A 15,679-nucleotide genomic window follows, 5' to 3' on the forward strand; every position below is an offset into this window, starting at 1 on the left:
TTATGGACTGTTGCTGTCGCTTTAAGGACTTCCCACGGAGCGGGACGTCGCGATGTGCCCTGAGCTGCTGCTGTCTGCCTGTTTCGAGCTGAAAGCTTCCAAATTTAAGCCTCTGTTGACCCAGGACATCGTGCCAGAACAGAGAACTTTCAGAAGAGGTCGGAATCAGCAGTTTATCCGGACATTCCACTGTTAAAGGAGATTTTGTAATGAAAGAAAGTGCGGACGGGTCCGCGCGTCGGCAGGCAGCCGGTGCCGTGCGCCGCCACAGGAAAAACACCTCTGATGGAAGCCTTAAGGACAAGTTGGAACATGTCCAGCTTTTAAACAATTTCTCAGATACTCACTCAACTGAAAGCCATCAAAAGCCGCCTGGTTTTTACAAATGGTTATCAACACAGAGGTGTTTTTCCTGTGCCGCCACACCACGCCAGCTGCGTCCCGACGCGCGGACCCGTCCGCACGTCTTTCATTAATAAAATCTCCTTTAACAGTGGAATGTCCGGATAAACTGCTGATCCCGACCTCTTCTGAAAGTTCTCTGTTCTGTCACGACATCCTGGGTCAACAGAGGCTTAAATTTGGAAGCTTTCTCCTCGAAACAGGCAGACAGCAGCGGCTCAGGGCGCGTTGCGACGTCCCGCTCCGTGGGAAGTCCTTAAAGCGACAGCAACAGTCCATAATCTCTCATCAGCCGTTAAAATTTTCACAGAAAACCAGCTGAATTTCTGAAATGGTGTCCACTTCGATCTGCCTCACAGGTTCTGAAAAAATTTTGATCAAGCAAAGCGTCAGTCTCTCAGGAAGAAGTCAGACAAAGGAATTCCGACAGGAGGGGTGGACCACTCCTCACTCAAAGCCAGCCCACAGGCGAATGACGTAACCGACAAGGGTGAAAAAACTCACGCATGCGCACGAGGGTTCAAGGTTGTCTGATGTAATCGCACGTGATTCAAATCCATATAGTTTTTGAAAAAAATAAAAAGGTACGTTAGTTTTATCACAGACCTCGTAAAAATGGGTTTAGAGTTGGTAGGAATACTATGGACTCCATTGCAGTGTTGGATCAAGATGTCAAGAAAGCCGTTATTAATAAGGAAGATATGGTTGCTGTGTTTTTGGACATTGAAAAGGCCTACAATTCACTGTGGAAGGAAGGACGACTAATTAAACTTCATGATGGTCCACCCTAAAATGATCAGTGATATATTTTTGAAAGTGCCTCCTCACTTTGGGAAGTCTCTATTTGCAGATGATGGAGCTCTCTGGAAGAGAGGAAGAAACATGCAGGTTCTTTTTTGTCAAATGCAAAAGGCTCTGGATCAGGTTGTCCAGTGGGCAAATGATTCGGTTTTTAGAATTCCCTCCACCAAAAGTCAATTTGTGATCTTTGGGAATAAAAGGAAAATACCGCCATTAAATATTCTGTTGTACAATTGCCCTGTAGAAGGAGTCAACGTATTTAAGTTCCTTGGTCTGTGGGTGCATGAAAAGCTTACATGGAAAGGTCATATAGGAAAAGTTTGTGAAAAAGTGTGAAAAAGTGATTAATATTGTTCGTAGTCTGGCTGGGAGTGACTGGGGCGCTGACAGAGACACCTTGACAATGATCTATCACTCCATGAGAAGATCCATCTTAGATTATGGCTGTGTGATTTTTGGTCCAACTGCCAAATCTGTCCTCTGTAAGTTGTACCGGGTTCAGGCTAAGGCTTTGAGAATCTGTGTGGGTGCCTTCAAAACGACTCCCATTCCAGCTTTACTTAACGAAATGAGGGAAACATCTTTGGAAATCAGGAGGAAAAAGCTGGGGCTCCATTACTGGGCTAAGCTATGCGGCACTAGCTGTAGCTCTGCCTCAAAGTGCCTTTTAGATAGTTCTTGGGAGTTTTCAGGTAATGGACAGGAGACAACCTTTTTACATCATATCAAGCAGTTGGCAGGGGATTTTGGGTTGGAGCATGGGAAAGTGGCTGGGTCTTTTTGGTCCCCTGTCCCACCTTGGTTTCTTCCTGAGCCTGAGGTTCTGCTGTCTGTCCTTGATGAAGGGAGAAGTAGTCATTGTAAAGATGTGAAGATGCTTTTGAATGAATTTAGTGGATCTGTTAAAATATTCACTGATGGCTCAAGAGATCCTGTTTCTCGGAGAATCACAATGTATGATTTTTCAATAATTTATTTGCATGTTACTGCTGCAAATAAGTATTTCAACACCTGCCAATCAGCAAAAATTCTGGCCCTCAAAGACCTGTTAGTCCGCCTCTAAAAAGTCCACCTCCACTCCACTTATTATTCCAAATTAGAAGTATCTATTTGAGGTCGTTAGCTGCATAAAGACACCTGTCCACCCCACACAATCAGTAAGACTCTAACTACTAACATGGCTAAGACCAAAGAGCTGTCCAAAGACACCAGAGACAAAATTGTAAAACTCCACAAGGCTGGAAAGGGCTATGGGGCAATTGCCAAGCAGCTTGGTGAAAAAAAGATCAACTGTTGGAGCAATTATTAGAAAATGGAAGAAGCGAAACATGACTGTCAGTCTCCCTCGGACTGGGGCTCCATGCAAGATCCCACCTCGTGGCCTATCAGTGATCCTAAGAAAGGTGAGGAATCAGCCCAGAACTGCACGGGAGGAGCTGGTCAATGACCTGAAGAGAGCTGGCACCACTGTTTCCAAGGTTACTGTGGGTAATACACTAAGACGTCATGGGTTAAAATCATGCGTGGCACGGAAGGTTCCCCTGCTTAAATCAGCACACATCCAGGCCCATCTTAAGTTTGCCCATGACCACTTGGATGATCCAGAGGAGTCATGGGAGAACGTTATGTGGTCAGATGAGACCAAAATAGAACTTTTTGGTCTTAATTCCACTCACGGTGTTTGGAGGAAGAAGAATGCTGAGTACCATCCCAAAAACACCGTCCCTACTGTGAAGCATGGGGGTGGAAGCATCATGCTTTGGGGGTGTTTTCTGCACATGGGACAGGACGACTGCACTGTATTAAGGAGAGGATGACTGGGGTCATGTATTGTGAGATTTTGAGGAACAACCTCCTTCCCTCAGTTAGAGCATTGAAGATGGGTCGTGGATGGGTCTTCCAACATGACAATGACCCAAAGCACACAGCCAAGATAACCAAGGAGGGGCTCCGTAAGAAGCATATCAAGGTTCTGGAGTGGCCTAGCCAGTCTCCAGACCTAAACCCAATAGAAAATCTTTGGAGGGAGCTCAAACTCCGTGTTTCTCAGCGACAGCCCAGTAACCTGGCTGATCTAGAGAAGATCTGTGTGGAGGAGTGGACCAAAATCCCTGCTGCAGTGTGTGCAAACCTGGTGAAAACTACAGGAAACATTTGACCTCTGTAATTGCAAACAAAGGCTACTGTACCAAATATTAACATTGATGTTCACAGGTGTTCAAATACTTATTTGCAGCCGTAACATACAAATAAATTATTAAACAATCATACTGTTGTGTGGGCCGCTGAAGAGGAGGTACTGCTGGCCCACCACCACCAGAGGGCGCCCTGCCTGGAGTGCGGGCTCCAGGCACCAGAGGGCGCTGCCGCCTCACGAGAGCAGCCTCAGTGCCGAGATATCGCCTTGAGATAGAGGTAACCTTCTCTGCAGCATATTCTGTGTTATCTGATAATACTTGTTAAACCTTTCAGGACAGCTGACTACCGAAAGCCGATTGCTTGGATAAGTACTCACCTTCCTGCTTTATTGTGACGAGAGGTGGAGGCGGCTTCTCCCCTCTCCGTGTTACTGGGTGCAGCCGCATCCACACCTGTGTGTTTGTTGCTCTCTCTTGCCAGCAGTACCGGATCCGACGAGCGGAGGCAGTGGCCACCTGGGAATTCGGGACTTGGCGGTTCCAGTACTTCCAGGGTTCGGTGGCAGAGGAGATCTAGGTGGTTCCGGTTCGACTTGGACGGACGTCTCCTACCTTCGAGCCTGCCCACACGACACCAGCAGAATTCGGCTTAACCCCAAATTGTTGATTGTTGTATTGGTTGTGCTCGTTTCACAACAGTAAAACTTGTTATTTACCTTCTCCATTGTCCGTTCATTTGCGCCCCCTGTTGTGGGTCCGTTTTCCTACACTTTCACAACAGGATATCTCGGCCAGCGTCATGGATCCCGAGGGGCGTCAACCGGCTGTTGAACGGCCAATGGAAGAACAAGGCGCGTCGGCGTCTTCGGGAGGGGTAATCGGTGAGTTGCAGCGGATCCTCACCGCTTTCACCACTCGGATGGATTTAATGACCGAGCAGAACGTTCTCCTAAACCGCAGGGTGGAGGCTCTCGCCGCACAAGTGGAAGCGCGCCCTCCGGGCTCCGCTGCGGCTCTCCCTCCCGAGGACCCTGCGCGTAATAGTGACGTTCCACTGGTCGTTCAACGGCCCCTCCCTCCGTCCCCAGAAGCATACATAAGCCCTCCAGAACCGTACGGAGGCTGTGTGGAGACGTGCGCGGATTTCCTTATGCAGTGTTCGCTCGTCTTCGCACAGCGTCCCGTGATGTACGCGACTGACGCTAGCAAAGTAGCTTATGTAATCAACCTGCTTCGCGGGGAGGCACGCGCTTGGGCTACAGCGCTCTGGGAGCAGAACTCACGGCTCCTTCATACATACGATGGGTTTGTGCGGGAGCTCAGAACGGTGTTCGATCACCCCAATAGAGGAGAGACCGCTTCAACCGTGCTACTGTCAATGAGACAGGGGCGTCGGAGCGCAGCTGCCTATGCAGTCGCCTTCCGCATCGCGGCTGCGAGGTCCGCGCCGCCTTTGTAAACGGACTGTCACTGGTCCTAAAAGAGCACCTGGTGGCGAAGGACGAACCGCGGGATTTAGATGGGCTCATCGATCTAGTCATACGACTCGACAACCGGTTAGAAGAACGCCGTCGGGAACGAGGCGAAGGGCGTGGCCAGGCACGCGTCGTCCCTCTCCCTTCCGGTTCCGACCGAGCTCCGCCCTCCCCACGCTCCCCTGTTCCTGTGCTCCGTGCGGCTACGGCTCCCCCTTCTGACGAAGCTATGGACACGAGCAGGGCAACATTTAGGGCACCTGGAGCACAAAGGAGGCGGGTCCACGGAGCTTGTTTTGTTTGTGGCTCGATTGAGCATCTTGCAAACGACTGCCCCGAGCGGTTAAACTCCAACGCCCCGCCCCTAGAGACTGGGCCTGGGGTGGGCCGAAACATTCACGTGGGACACACCCACATTGCCACACGACTCCCAGTCACGATCCTGTATGAGGATTCAACCCTGAAGGCCCCAGCACTGGTGGACACGGGCTCTGAGGGGAATCTGCTAGACAGTAGATGGGCCAGGGAGATAGGGCTCCCTCTGGTGGCTCTTACCTCGCCTGTACAGGTTCGGGCACTAGATGGCTCCCTACTCCCGCCGATCACGCATAAGACACCACCAGTAACTCTGGTGGTGTCAGGTAACCACCGGGAGGTGATCGAGTTCTTTGTGACTCAGGCCACCTCCCGTGTGGTTCTGGGTTTTCCCTGGATGTTGAAGCACAATCCCCGGATCGATTGGCCGTCCAGGGTAGTGGTGCAGTGGAGCGAGACCTGCCATCGGGAGTGTCTAGGTTCCTCGGTTCCTCCCGGCTCCCAAGCTAAGGAGGAGGTCAGAGTCCCGCCCAATCTGAGGACGGTGCCGGCGGAGTACCACGGTCTTGCGGACGTGTTCAGCAAGGATCTGGCTCTCACGCTTCCTCCTCACCGCCCGTATGATTGTGCCATTGATTTGGTGCCAGGCAGTGAGTTCCCGTCCAGTAGGCTGTACAACCTCTCACGGCCAGAGCGCGAATCAATGGAGACCTACATCCGGGACTCATTAGCTGCCGGGTTGATCCGGAATTCCACCTCTCCGATGGGTGCTGGTTTCTTTTTTGTGGGTAAAAAAGATGGCGGGCTTCGTCCATGCATTGATTACAGGGGGTTGAACGAAATCACGGTTCGCAACCGATACCCGTTGCCCTTATTGGATTCAGTGTTCACCCCCTTGCATGGAGCCAGGATCTTCACCAAGCTTGATCTTAGGAATGCGTACCATCTGGTTCGGATCCGGAAGGGAGACGAGTGGAAGACGGCATTTAACACCCCGTTAGGTCATTTTGAGTACCTGGTCATGCCGTTCGGTCTCACTACTGCTCCCGCGACTTTCCAAGCTTTGGTAAACGATGTCTTGCGGGACTTCCTGCACCGGTTCGTCTTCGTGTATCTGGACGATATACTCATCTTTTCCCCGGATCCTGAGACTCATGTCCGGCATGTCCGTCAGGTCCTACAGCGGTTGTTGGAGAACCGCCTGTTTGTGAAGGGCGAGAAGTGTGAGTTCCACCGCACGTCTTTGTCCTTCTTGGGGTTCATAATCTCCTCCAACTCCGTCGCTCCTGATCCGGCCAAGGTGGCGGCGGTGAGAGACTGGTCCCAACCCACAAGCCGTAGGAAGCTGCAACAGTTCCTCGGCTTTGCTAATTTCTACAGGAGGTTCATTAAGGGCTACAGTCAGGTAGTTAGCCCCCTGACAGCCCTGACCTCACCAAAAGTCCCCTTCACCTGGTCGGATCGGTGTGATGCCGCGTTCAAGGAGTTGAAACGGCGCTTCTCGTCTGCACCCGTTCTGGTGCAGCCCGATCCTAGCCGCCAGTTAGTGGTTGAAGTGGACGCCTCGGACTCAGGGATAGGAGCGGTGCTCTCCCAGAGCGGGAAGACCGATAAGGTCCTTCACCCATGTGCCTATTTTTCCCGCAGGTTGACCCCGGCCGAACGGAACTATGACGTCGGCAATCGAGAACTCCTTGCGGTGAAAGAGGCCCTCGAAGAGTGGAGACATCTGTTGGAGGGAACATCCGTGCCATTCACGGTTTTCACTGACCATCGGAACCTGGAGTACATCAGGACCGCCAAGCGGCTGAACCCCAGGCAAGCCCGCTGGTCACTGTTCTTTGGCCGTTTTGACTTCCGGATTACCTACCGTCCCGGGACCAGGAATCAGAGATCGAGTACGCCCACAACAGTCAAGTGTCGTCAGCCACCGGCTTCTCCCCTTTTGAGGTGTGCTTGGGGTATCAGCCCCCCTTGTTTCTGGTGGTTGAGGGAGAGGTCGGTGTGCCCTCGGTCCAGGCCCACCTACGGAAGTGCTGTCGGGTGTGGCGTGCCGCCCGTTCTGCTTTGTTGAAGGCCCGGACGAGGGCGAAGACACATGCAGACCGGCGGCGGGCCCCGGCCCCCACGTATCGTCCTGGGCAGGAAGTGTGGTTGTCCACCAAGGACATTCCTCTGCAAGTGGACTCCCCAAAACTCCAGGAACGATACATCGGACCCTTCAAGATCCTTAAAGTCATCAATCCCGCCGCAGTGAGGCTTCAGCTCCCGGCCTCACTGCGGATCCATCCAGTATTTCATGTTTCCCGGATAAAACCCCATCACACCTCACCCCTCTGCACCCCGGGTCCGGCACCACCTCCTGCCCGGATCATCGACGGGGAACCGGCTTGGACTGTGCGCCTGCTCCTCGACGTCCGTCGAATGGGCCGGGGTTTTCAGTACCTGGTGGACTGGGAGGGGTACGGTCCCGAAGAACGCTCCTGGGTGAAGAGGGGCTTCATCCTGGACCCGGCCCTCCTGGCCGACTTCTACCGTCGCCATCCGGACAAGCCCGGTCGTGCGCCAGGAGGTCGCCCGTTGAGGGGGGGGTCCTGTTGTGTGGGCCGCTGAAGAGGAGGTACTGCTGGCCCACCACCACCAGAGGGCACCCTGCCTGGAGTGCGGGCTCCAGGCACCAGAGGGCGCTGCCGCCTCACGAGAGCAGCCAGGGTGACAGCTGTCACCCATCACTGGACACAGCTGTTCCACTCAGCACGGAGGTATATCAGCAGGACGGTGTCTCCACCTCAGTGCCGAGATATCGCCTTGAGATAGAGGTAACCTTCTCTGCAGCATATTCTGTGTTATCTGATAATACTTGTTAAACCTTTCAGGACAGCTGACTACCGAAAGCCGATTGCTTGGATAAGTACTCACCTTCCTGCTTTATTGTGACGAGAGGTGGAGGCGGCTTCTCCCCTCTCTGTGTTACTGGGTGCAGCCGCATCCACACCTGTGTGTTTGTTGCTCTCTCTTGCCAGCAGTACCGGATCCGACGAGCGGAGGCAGTGGCCACCTGGGAATTCGGGACTTGGCGGTTCCAGTACTTCCAGGGTTCGGTGGCAGAGGAGATCTGGGTGGTTCCGGTTCGACTTGGACGGACGTCTCCTACCTTCGAGCCTGCCCACACGACACCAGCAGAATTCGGCTTAACCCCAAATTGTTGATTGTTGTATTGGTTGTGCTCGTTTCACAACAGTAAAACTTGTTATTTACCTTCTCCATTGTCCGTTCATTTGCGCCCCCTGTTGTGGGTCCGTGTTCCTACACTTTCACAACACATACATTGTGATTTCCGGATTTTTTTTTTTTTTTTTAGATTATGTCTCTCACAGTGGACATGCACCTAAGATGAAAATTTCAGACCCCTCCATGATTTCTAAGTGGGAGAACTTGCAAAATCGCAGGGTGTTCAAATACTTATTTTCCTCACTGTAGATCTGAATGTACAAATGGGTAAGGAAGAGTACTTTAGCATCTGCAATGAAAGGTCTTGAGTGGAAAGACAAAGTAATCTTAACTAGGCTGAGATTGGGACATTGCGGTTTAGTAGTAGTTTAAAACTAATGGGAAAACATGCGAATGGCTTGTGTGAGTGGGGAATCGGAGACTGTGGTCCATGTGCTTTTTTTCCTGCGCTATTGTACTATTGCAGTAGACAGTTGTTGTTCATCAGTTGTTTGTGGATCTGTCTGTTCTGGGCCTGTCTGTTTTTCCTACGAACAGTCTTTGGGTCTGGGGAAAAGTCGTTTATTATAGAGAAGGCTGTGTTGTTCTACATGATCTGTGGAGGGCAGCATTATGCCGGACGGCGTACAGCCTGCCGGAATTTCTGAAGAAGAAGAAGAAGAAGAAGAAGAAGAAGAAGACTCCGGACCTACACTGCAGTCCTGTTGGTGGCGGTAATGCTCCATAGAAGCTGGTTGCCAACCGCCATTAAACACGAAGAAGAAGAAGAAGAAGAAGAAGAAGAAGCGTCTAATGAACCAGAAGTCCAATCTACAAATTCTTCCTGTATCAGAGCGGCAAGATGGCAGCTGACACGCAGGTTTGTGTGGCTGTGTTTTGTAGCAGTTGTTACGTGTCTTCTGTATGAAGGAAACACCTCAAAAATATATTTTTCCACATCTTGTGAGCTGCTGTGTAAACGTGTCGGTGGGTTTTGGTCCCCTAAGGCAGTAGTTCCTTAGTTACTCCTAGAAGCTAATGTTAGCCTGACTGTAAGCTAACAGGTAACAGGCTTTAGCTTCTCGAGATCTTGTAGAATTTATGATAAGCGGTGTTGAATCTTAAACCGGTCGTTTTTTTGATTCATCAGATTAGTTAATGGTCGTCTGGTGTTTTGCACAGTTGGTAGAAGTCTGGAACATGCTCGAATTGTTCGATCCACTTACAAGTAAAGATGAAAAAAGGCTTGAGTGGACATAGAGTTCCTTTTTGCGGTATTTTCGTCCGCCATCTTGGGAAAGGGTTTGCAGGGGTTACATAAAACCTCACCGCGTGTGTACCTGCAAATTTTTGTCAATGATTCAAGGATGTGAACTAGCTTGGAGGCATAAAGGAATACTTCTCGTTTACTAACATTGACATCACAAACAGGTGCATTGACGTGGCTGGCAAGAACATGTTAATTGATACTACGAAAAGTATGATGCTTTCAAGTTCAGGAAGCAATTCAGTGGTCTCTGAATATGTTGGAAACCTAGATAGTACTGCCAAACGTATTTGATCCAAGTGTAATCAGTGGACTTTTTAAATATGGGAGAGGAAGGAGTGACAAATGTAAATGTGACAAATCACAGCCTCTTGCATTGTCAGATTTATTTAGCAGGTATAGGTCAGACTGCGGGTCCCGTTTTTGAGCATGGTTGGAAAAAATAAATGGTCGGTCTTTTAATGAAGGAAATACGGTACCCACTTTCCTCAAATTGGCGATTGTCAGTGCTGAACTTCATTTTGTACGTGTTACTCGGCACGTTCAGACTGCTCTGTCCGTTGTCGCTGACCAAGCGGTCCCACCTAAAAATCGGTCCACCCTGCCTTCACTGCACATCTGTCATTTCTGTGCATCAGCTGTGGTTCACCAATTATCACCTCATTTCCGCTTAAAACTGCACTCCGGTCATCATCTCTCTCAGTGACAGATATCTGAAGCTTTTGTACAACAGTCATTTCCACATAAATTCAGCATTAATTCATCATAAAAGACTAAGCATGTGATCAGCGCGCAGCAGCCAGACGAGCTGCTAGCTGTTGTGTTCCCTGCGCCTCCATTATTTCAAAGCGTCAGTAGCTTGTCACCTGGTTTCTGCTTAAAACCGACTTTAAATTGATTTAAGAGGTTTTACGCTGTCATCTGATGGTTAATAATTACATTATTCCCTTTGATTGATTTGGGTGTAGAGAGTCAAACCCTGACGAGCAGCTGTGGCCCCAAATTCTGCGCGTGCAGTGAAGGCAGCGTGGACCAATTTTTAGGGGGTGACCGTTCGGTCTTCGACACTGGTACATGAGTGGTTTTTAATGAAAATATATTACAATGGGACAGGCAGTGGTGGGCACAGATAACCAAAAAATTAACTTCGATTACAGATAATCAGATAACTGAAACGTTATCTTTGATAAAGATAAACCGATGAACCACCCAAAAATGTATCGGAAGTTACAGATAACCGATAAATTCCAGTATTGTCTCTGGTACATTTGCAACTGCTAACAAGCTGAATGTGAGTTTAAACACCATGATTGCTTTTGGGAACATAAAAAGCGACAAAAGACCCAAACAATGAGTCAGCCCTTCTTTGTTTGAACATGCTGCCCCCTTCTGGAAGCTACACGGCGCTGAGGCGCCCTGAGAGCAGCCACAAAGCCAGCTCTCTACCAATCACAATGGTCACGCGGAGGTCTTGAAAAATAAAGGCATCCTGACTTATGGTTTTATGTGAATACTGATAGAGTAACTCCATTAATGTCAATTCTGTCATTTGTACAAAGTTAAAATATATATATTTTTAATGTTGAATAATGCACTAATTCTGAGGTTTTGTAACAAACACAGACAGATTGCAAAGGATTCTGGGTAAAAGTGCCTCTGCTAAACACTGATTGGTTCAGTCATTCATTATGTAAACCAACACATTAATGTGACGTGTGTCGTGTGTTGGTGTTTACAGATAAATGTGCTTTTGTAAAATATTCCATTTTTTATTTGTAAAAACAGGCATTTTTATGGAGCCCTGGAAGTGTTATCGCAAAATGTTTTGCATGTGGAGAGAATGTGCGCTGTGCGCACGTTTTATGATGTTGTAAAACGTGCACTGAATGTTGTGTTGACACATCAATCAATCAATCAATCAATCAATTTTTTTATATAGCGCCAAATCACAACAAACAGTTGCCCCAAGGCGCTTTATATTGTAAGGCAAGGCCATACAATAATTATGTAAAACCCCAACGGTCAAAACGACCCCCTGTGAGCAAGCACTTGGCTACAGTGGGAAGGAAAAACTCCCTTTTAACAGGAAGAAACCTCCAGCAGAACCAGGCTCAGGGAGGGGCAGTCTTCTGCTGGGACTGGTTGGGGCTGAGGGAGAGAATCAGGAAAAAGACATGCTGTGGAGGGGAGCAGAGATCGATCACTAATGATTAAATGCAGAGTGGTGCATACAGAGCAAAAAGAGAAAGAAACAGTGCATCATGGGAACCCCCCAGCAGTCTACGTCTATAGCAGCATAACTAAGGGATGGTTCAGGGTCACCTGATCCAGCCCTAACTATAAGCTTTAGCAAAAAGGAAAGTTTTAAGCCTAATCTTAAAAGTAGAGAGGGTGTCTGTCTCCCTGATCTGAATTGGGAGCTGGTTCCACAGGAGAGGAGCCTGAAAGCTGAAGGCTCTGCCTCCCATTCTACTCTTACAAACCCTAGGAACTACAAGTAAGCCTGCAGTCTGAGAGCGAAGCGCTCTATTGGGGTGATATGGTACTACGAGGTCCCTAAGATAAGATGGGACCTGATTATTCAAAACCTTATAAGTAAGAAGAAGAATTTTAAATTCTATTCTAGAATTAACAGGAAGCCAATGAAGAGAGGCCAATATGGGTGAGATATGCTCTCTCCTTCTAGTCCCCGTCAGTACTCTAGCTGCAGCATTTTGAATTAACTGAAGGCTTTTTAGGGAACTTTTAGGACAACCTGATAATAATGAATTACAATAGTCCAGCCTAGAGGAAATAAATGCATGAATTAGTTTTTCAGCATCACTCTGAGACAAGACCTTTCTGATTTTAGAGATATTGCGTAAATGCAAAAAAGCAGTCCTACATATTTGTTTAATATGTGCTTTGAATGACATATCCTGATCAAAAATGACTCCCAAGATTTCTCACAGTATTACTAGAGGTCAGGGTAATGCCATCCAGAGTAAGGATCTGGTTAGACACCATGTTTCTAAGATTTGTGCGGCCAAGTACAATAACTTCAGTTTTATCTGAGTTTAAAAGCAGGAAATTAGAGGTCATCCATGTCTTTATGTCTGTAAGACAATCCTGCAGTTTAGCTAATTGGTGTGTGTCCTCTGGCTTCATGGATAGATAAAGCTGGGTATCATCTGCGTAACAATGAAAATTTAAGCAATACCGTCTAATAATACTGCCTAAGGGAAGCATGTATAAAGTGAATAAAATTGGTCCTAGCACAGAACCTTGTGGAACTCCATAATTAACTTTAGTCTGTGAAGAAGATTCCCCATTTACATGAACAAATTGTAATCTATTAGACAAATATGATTCAAACCACCGCAGCGCAGTGCCTTTAATACCTATGGCATGCTCTAATCTCTGTAACAAAATTTTATGGTCAACAGTATCAAAAGCAGCACTGAGGTCTAACAGAACAAGCACAGAGATGAGTCCACTGTCCGAGGCCATAAGAAGATCATTTGTAACCTTCACTAATGCTGTTTCTGTACTATGATGAATTCTAAAACCTGACTGAAACTCTTTAAATAGACCATTCCTCTGCAGATGATCAGTTAGCTGTTTTACAACTGCCCTTTCAAGAATTTTTGAGAGAAAAGGAAGGTTGGAGATTGGCCTATAATTAGCTAAGATAGCTGGGTCAAGTGATGGCTTTTTAAGTAATGGTTTAATTACTGCCACCTTAAAAGCCTGTGGTACATAGCCAACTAACAAAGATAGATTGATCATATTTAAGATCGAAGCATTAAATAATGGTAGGGCTTCCTTGAGCAGCCTGGTAGGAATGGTGTCTAATAAACATGTTGATGGTTTGGATGACATAAATGTTGGCTTTACACTGTGCGAGTTGTGGCCCTTTTTCAGATGATTTTTCATTCGTGTGAGAAATTTTTGGACTGAGTTTCAGGTTAATCGCGAGTCCTGCATCATGTAGTGTACATGGAGTTACAAGCTCCATTTAACATCTGACAACCACCTCTTGATCGTTGATCGTATGGTCGAATTAAAATCAAACCTGTTTGATATTATTCTGGTCTGCCGTCGTGAGTGTATCCTGCTCCTGAAGAGCTACAAGCATCCAACCGCTCGCACTGTGCATGTGCAAACACCGCAGAGCTGCCTTGTAATGTTTTTTGCTGTTGTTTTCTTTTTAAACTTAATTTGTAAAAAAAAAAAAAAAAAAAAAAAAGCCATTTGCAAAGCCAAAAATATGATTTGACAACCATCTGATATAACCGGGGTCCAAATAAATAGAACACTGCCATCTACTGGTGCATAGACGCGTAGTACTTAGGGCGAATACTGCCATGGACACTACTGGCCAGTAGATGGCAGTAGAGGCCTTGAAAACTTACCAAAACAAAATTCCAGATAATCCGTGTCTGCTACATTGATTTAAGATGCGTGGAATTTAACAAACGCAAATACAATAACGTCTATAAACCCAGAGAATATATTCACGAGAGTTTTAGGCACTAGAGTTTAATGGTGCTGTCCGTGGAGCCTGAACAGACTGTCTGAAATGCATTTGTCCTGCCGTGAATGTACTGAGATTACCCATAATGCACTGCTGGGCACAGCATGTGCTCACAAAACCTTAAATTAGCACATTACTTTAAAACTAAAACATATATCTGATGTTTTCACTTCATAAAACTTCAGGCATGACAGTAATTCTGAATAACTTGTCCAAAATTAGTTTGGTTAAAATTTGAACCATAAGTTAAAAATGTATGCCTCTGAATGACTTGGGTGATATTGCCACCATATCAGTATGGTGTTAAAGAAAATTATTATTATTTTTTTTTGTGACCAGCTCTTCTTTGCTTGCAGATGGTAGAGTGGTTTCTCCTGAAACTAACTTACTTCTGTTTGCAGATGGTAGAACTATACATCTCTTAGGAAACTTTCAACAGGTAGATCTCAACTGACTTTAAATTTTAAAAATGTTTGCTGTTGTTCAGCTTGGTTTACTACGCTGTCGGTCTAAAAGTTATCGGACGACAATTCATCGGAAGATAATTAGTCCGATAATGGTTTTTAAAGTTATCTAAAAAGATAATCCGATAATGAAAACATTATCTTCGATGGAAGTGTGCCCACCACTGGGGACAGGTTATTTTGTCCGATGTGTGCGAAAATCCGTTATACAAAATGCGGTATATACGAAGTTTATTACATGGAAAACAATACAGAATTAAAGGGAAGAGGGTTTTTCAAGAGAATATAGTACAGCGTAAAAGGTTTTATTTGATTCTTTTTGGCTTTAAAATGTGACTCTTCTGACAGGTTTCTGACACACTCAAGAAATTTGCTATAAAAGTGACAACAGCCAGTGTGAAAGAGCGTAAACAGATAATGGGTGACCTGAAGCAGTGTGTAAGAGGCAAACGTAAGCTCCTTTGCGTAATTTTTATTGCAGTATTTTGCTTTAGAATCAACAATAACGGTACTTAAAATGTCATCTTCACTAGAGTTACCAGAGCCCACCATCAAAGGACTGTGTAAGCTCATCTGTCTCACTCCACACAGATATCGGTAGGTGTCTGTGATTTCTTTCAGTTCATCCTCGCTTCACTCACAACATATGCCATTTTGTATTTTTGTGAGCATGATTGAGGGGTTGTTTCTCCCCCAGAGATGCCGCCTCGCGCAGGGAGCTGCTTTCGGTCATCGCTGTTCTGGCTGATAATCAGCCTGACACTCTGGCGACTTGTCTCCTGCAGGGTCTAATCAACAGTGGAATCATCTGCAAAAGTGGAGAACCCAGGTACTTATATTACAGGTTTTTAAGTTAAGAAATAGCCAAATATAAGAACATTTGTGTAACAAGCTGACATTTTATCGATAGGTCCAGAAAAATGTATTGAATGACATATTGAAAGTCCCCCAAAAAACCCATTGTCGCATTCTCAAAAGCAAAGATGGCATCCAAGATGGCAGCCGTTTCAGTATTTATTTATTTTTTACATATCTTGTGGAAATGTTAGGATCTAGATTTAAGTGTCTAAATATATGTTTTTGGGTATGAG

The 15,679-nt window shown here is 46.9% G+C and overlaps 1 protein-coding gene across 1 annotated transcript in view; it reads left to right on the forward strand.

Annotated features, from left to right (window-relative positions):
• Nucleotides 1–9,166: 9,166 nt before the first annotated feature.
• The window catches only part of gcn1 (GCN1 activator of EIF2AK4), a 194,863-nt gene continuing 188,350 nt past the window's right edge, over nt 9,167–15,679 (forward strand). The window contains 4 exon segments of the mRNA XM_034169713.1: nt 9,167–9,221; nt 14,937–15,039; nt 15,122–15,185; nt 15,286–15,417. Coding sequence (XP_034025604.1) covers nt 9,204–9,221; nt 14,937–15,039; nt 15,122–15,185; nt 15,286–15,417 — 317 coding nt within the window. The 5' untranslated portion in view covers nt 9,167–9,203.

The sequence above is a fragment of the Thalassophryne amazonica genome, chromosome 5 (genome assembly GCF_902500255.1).
Source record: "Thalassophryne amazonica chromosome 5, fThaAma1.1, whole genome shotgun sequence".
Taxonomy (NCBI): Eukaryota; Metazoa; Chordata; class Actinopteri; order Batrachoidiformes; family Batrachoididae; genus Thalassophryne; species Thalassophryne amazonica.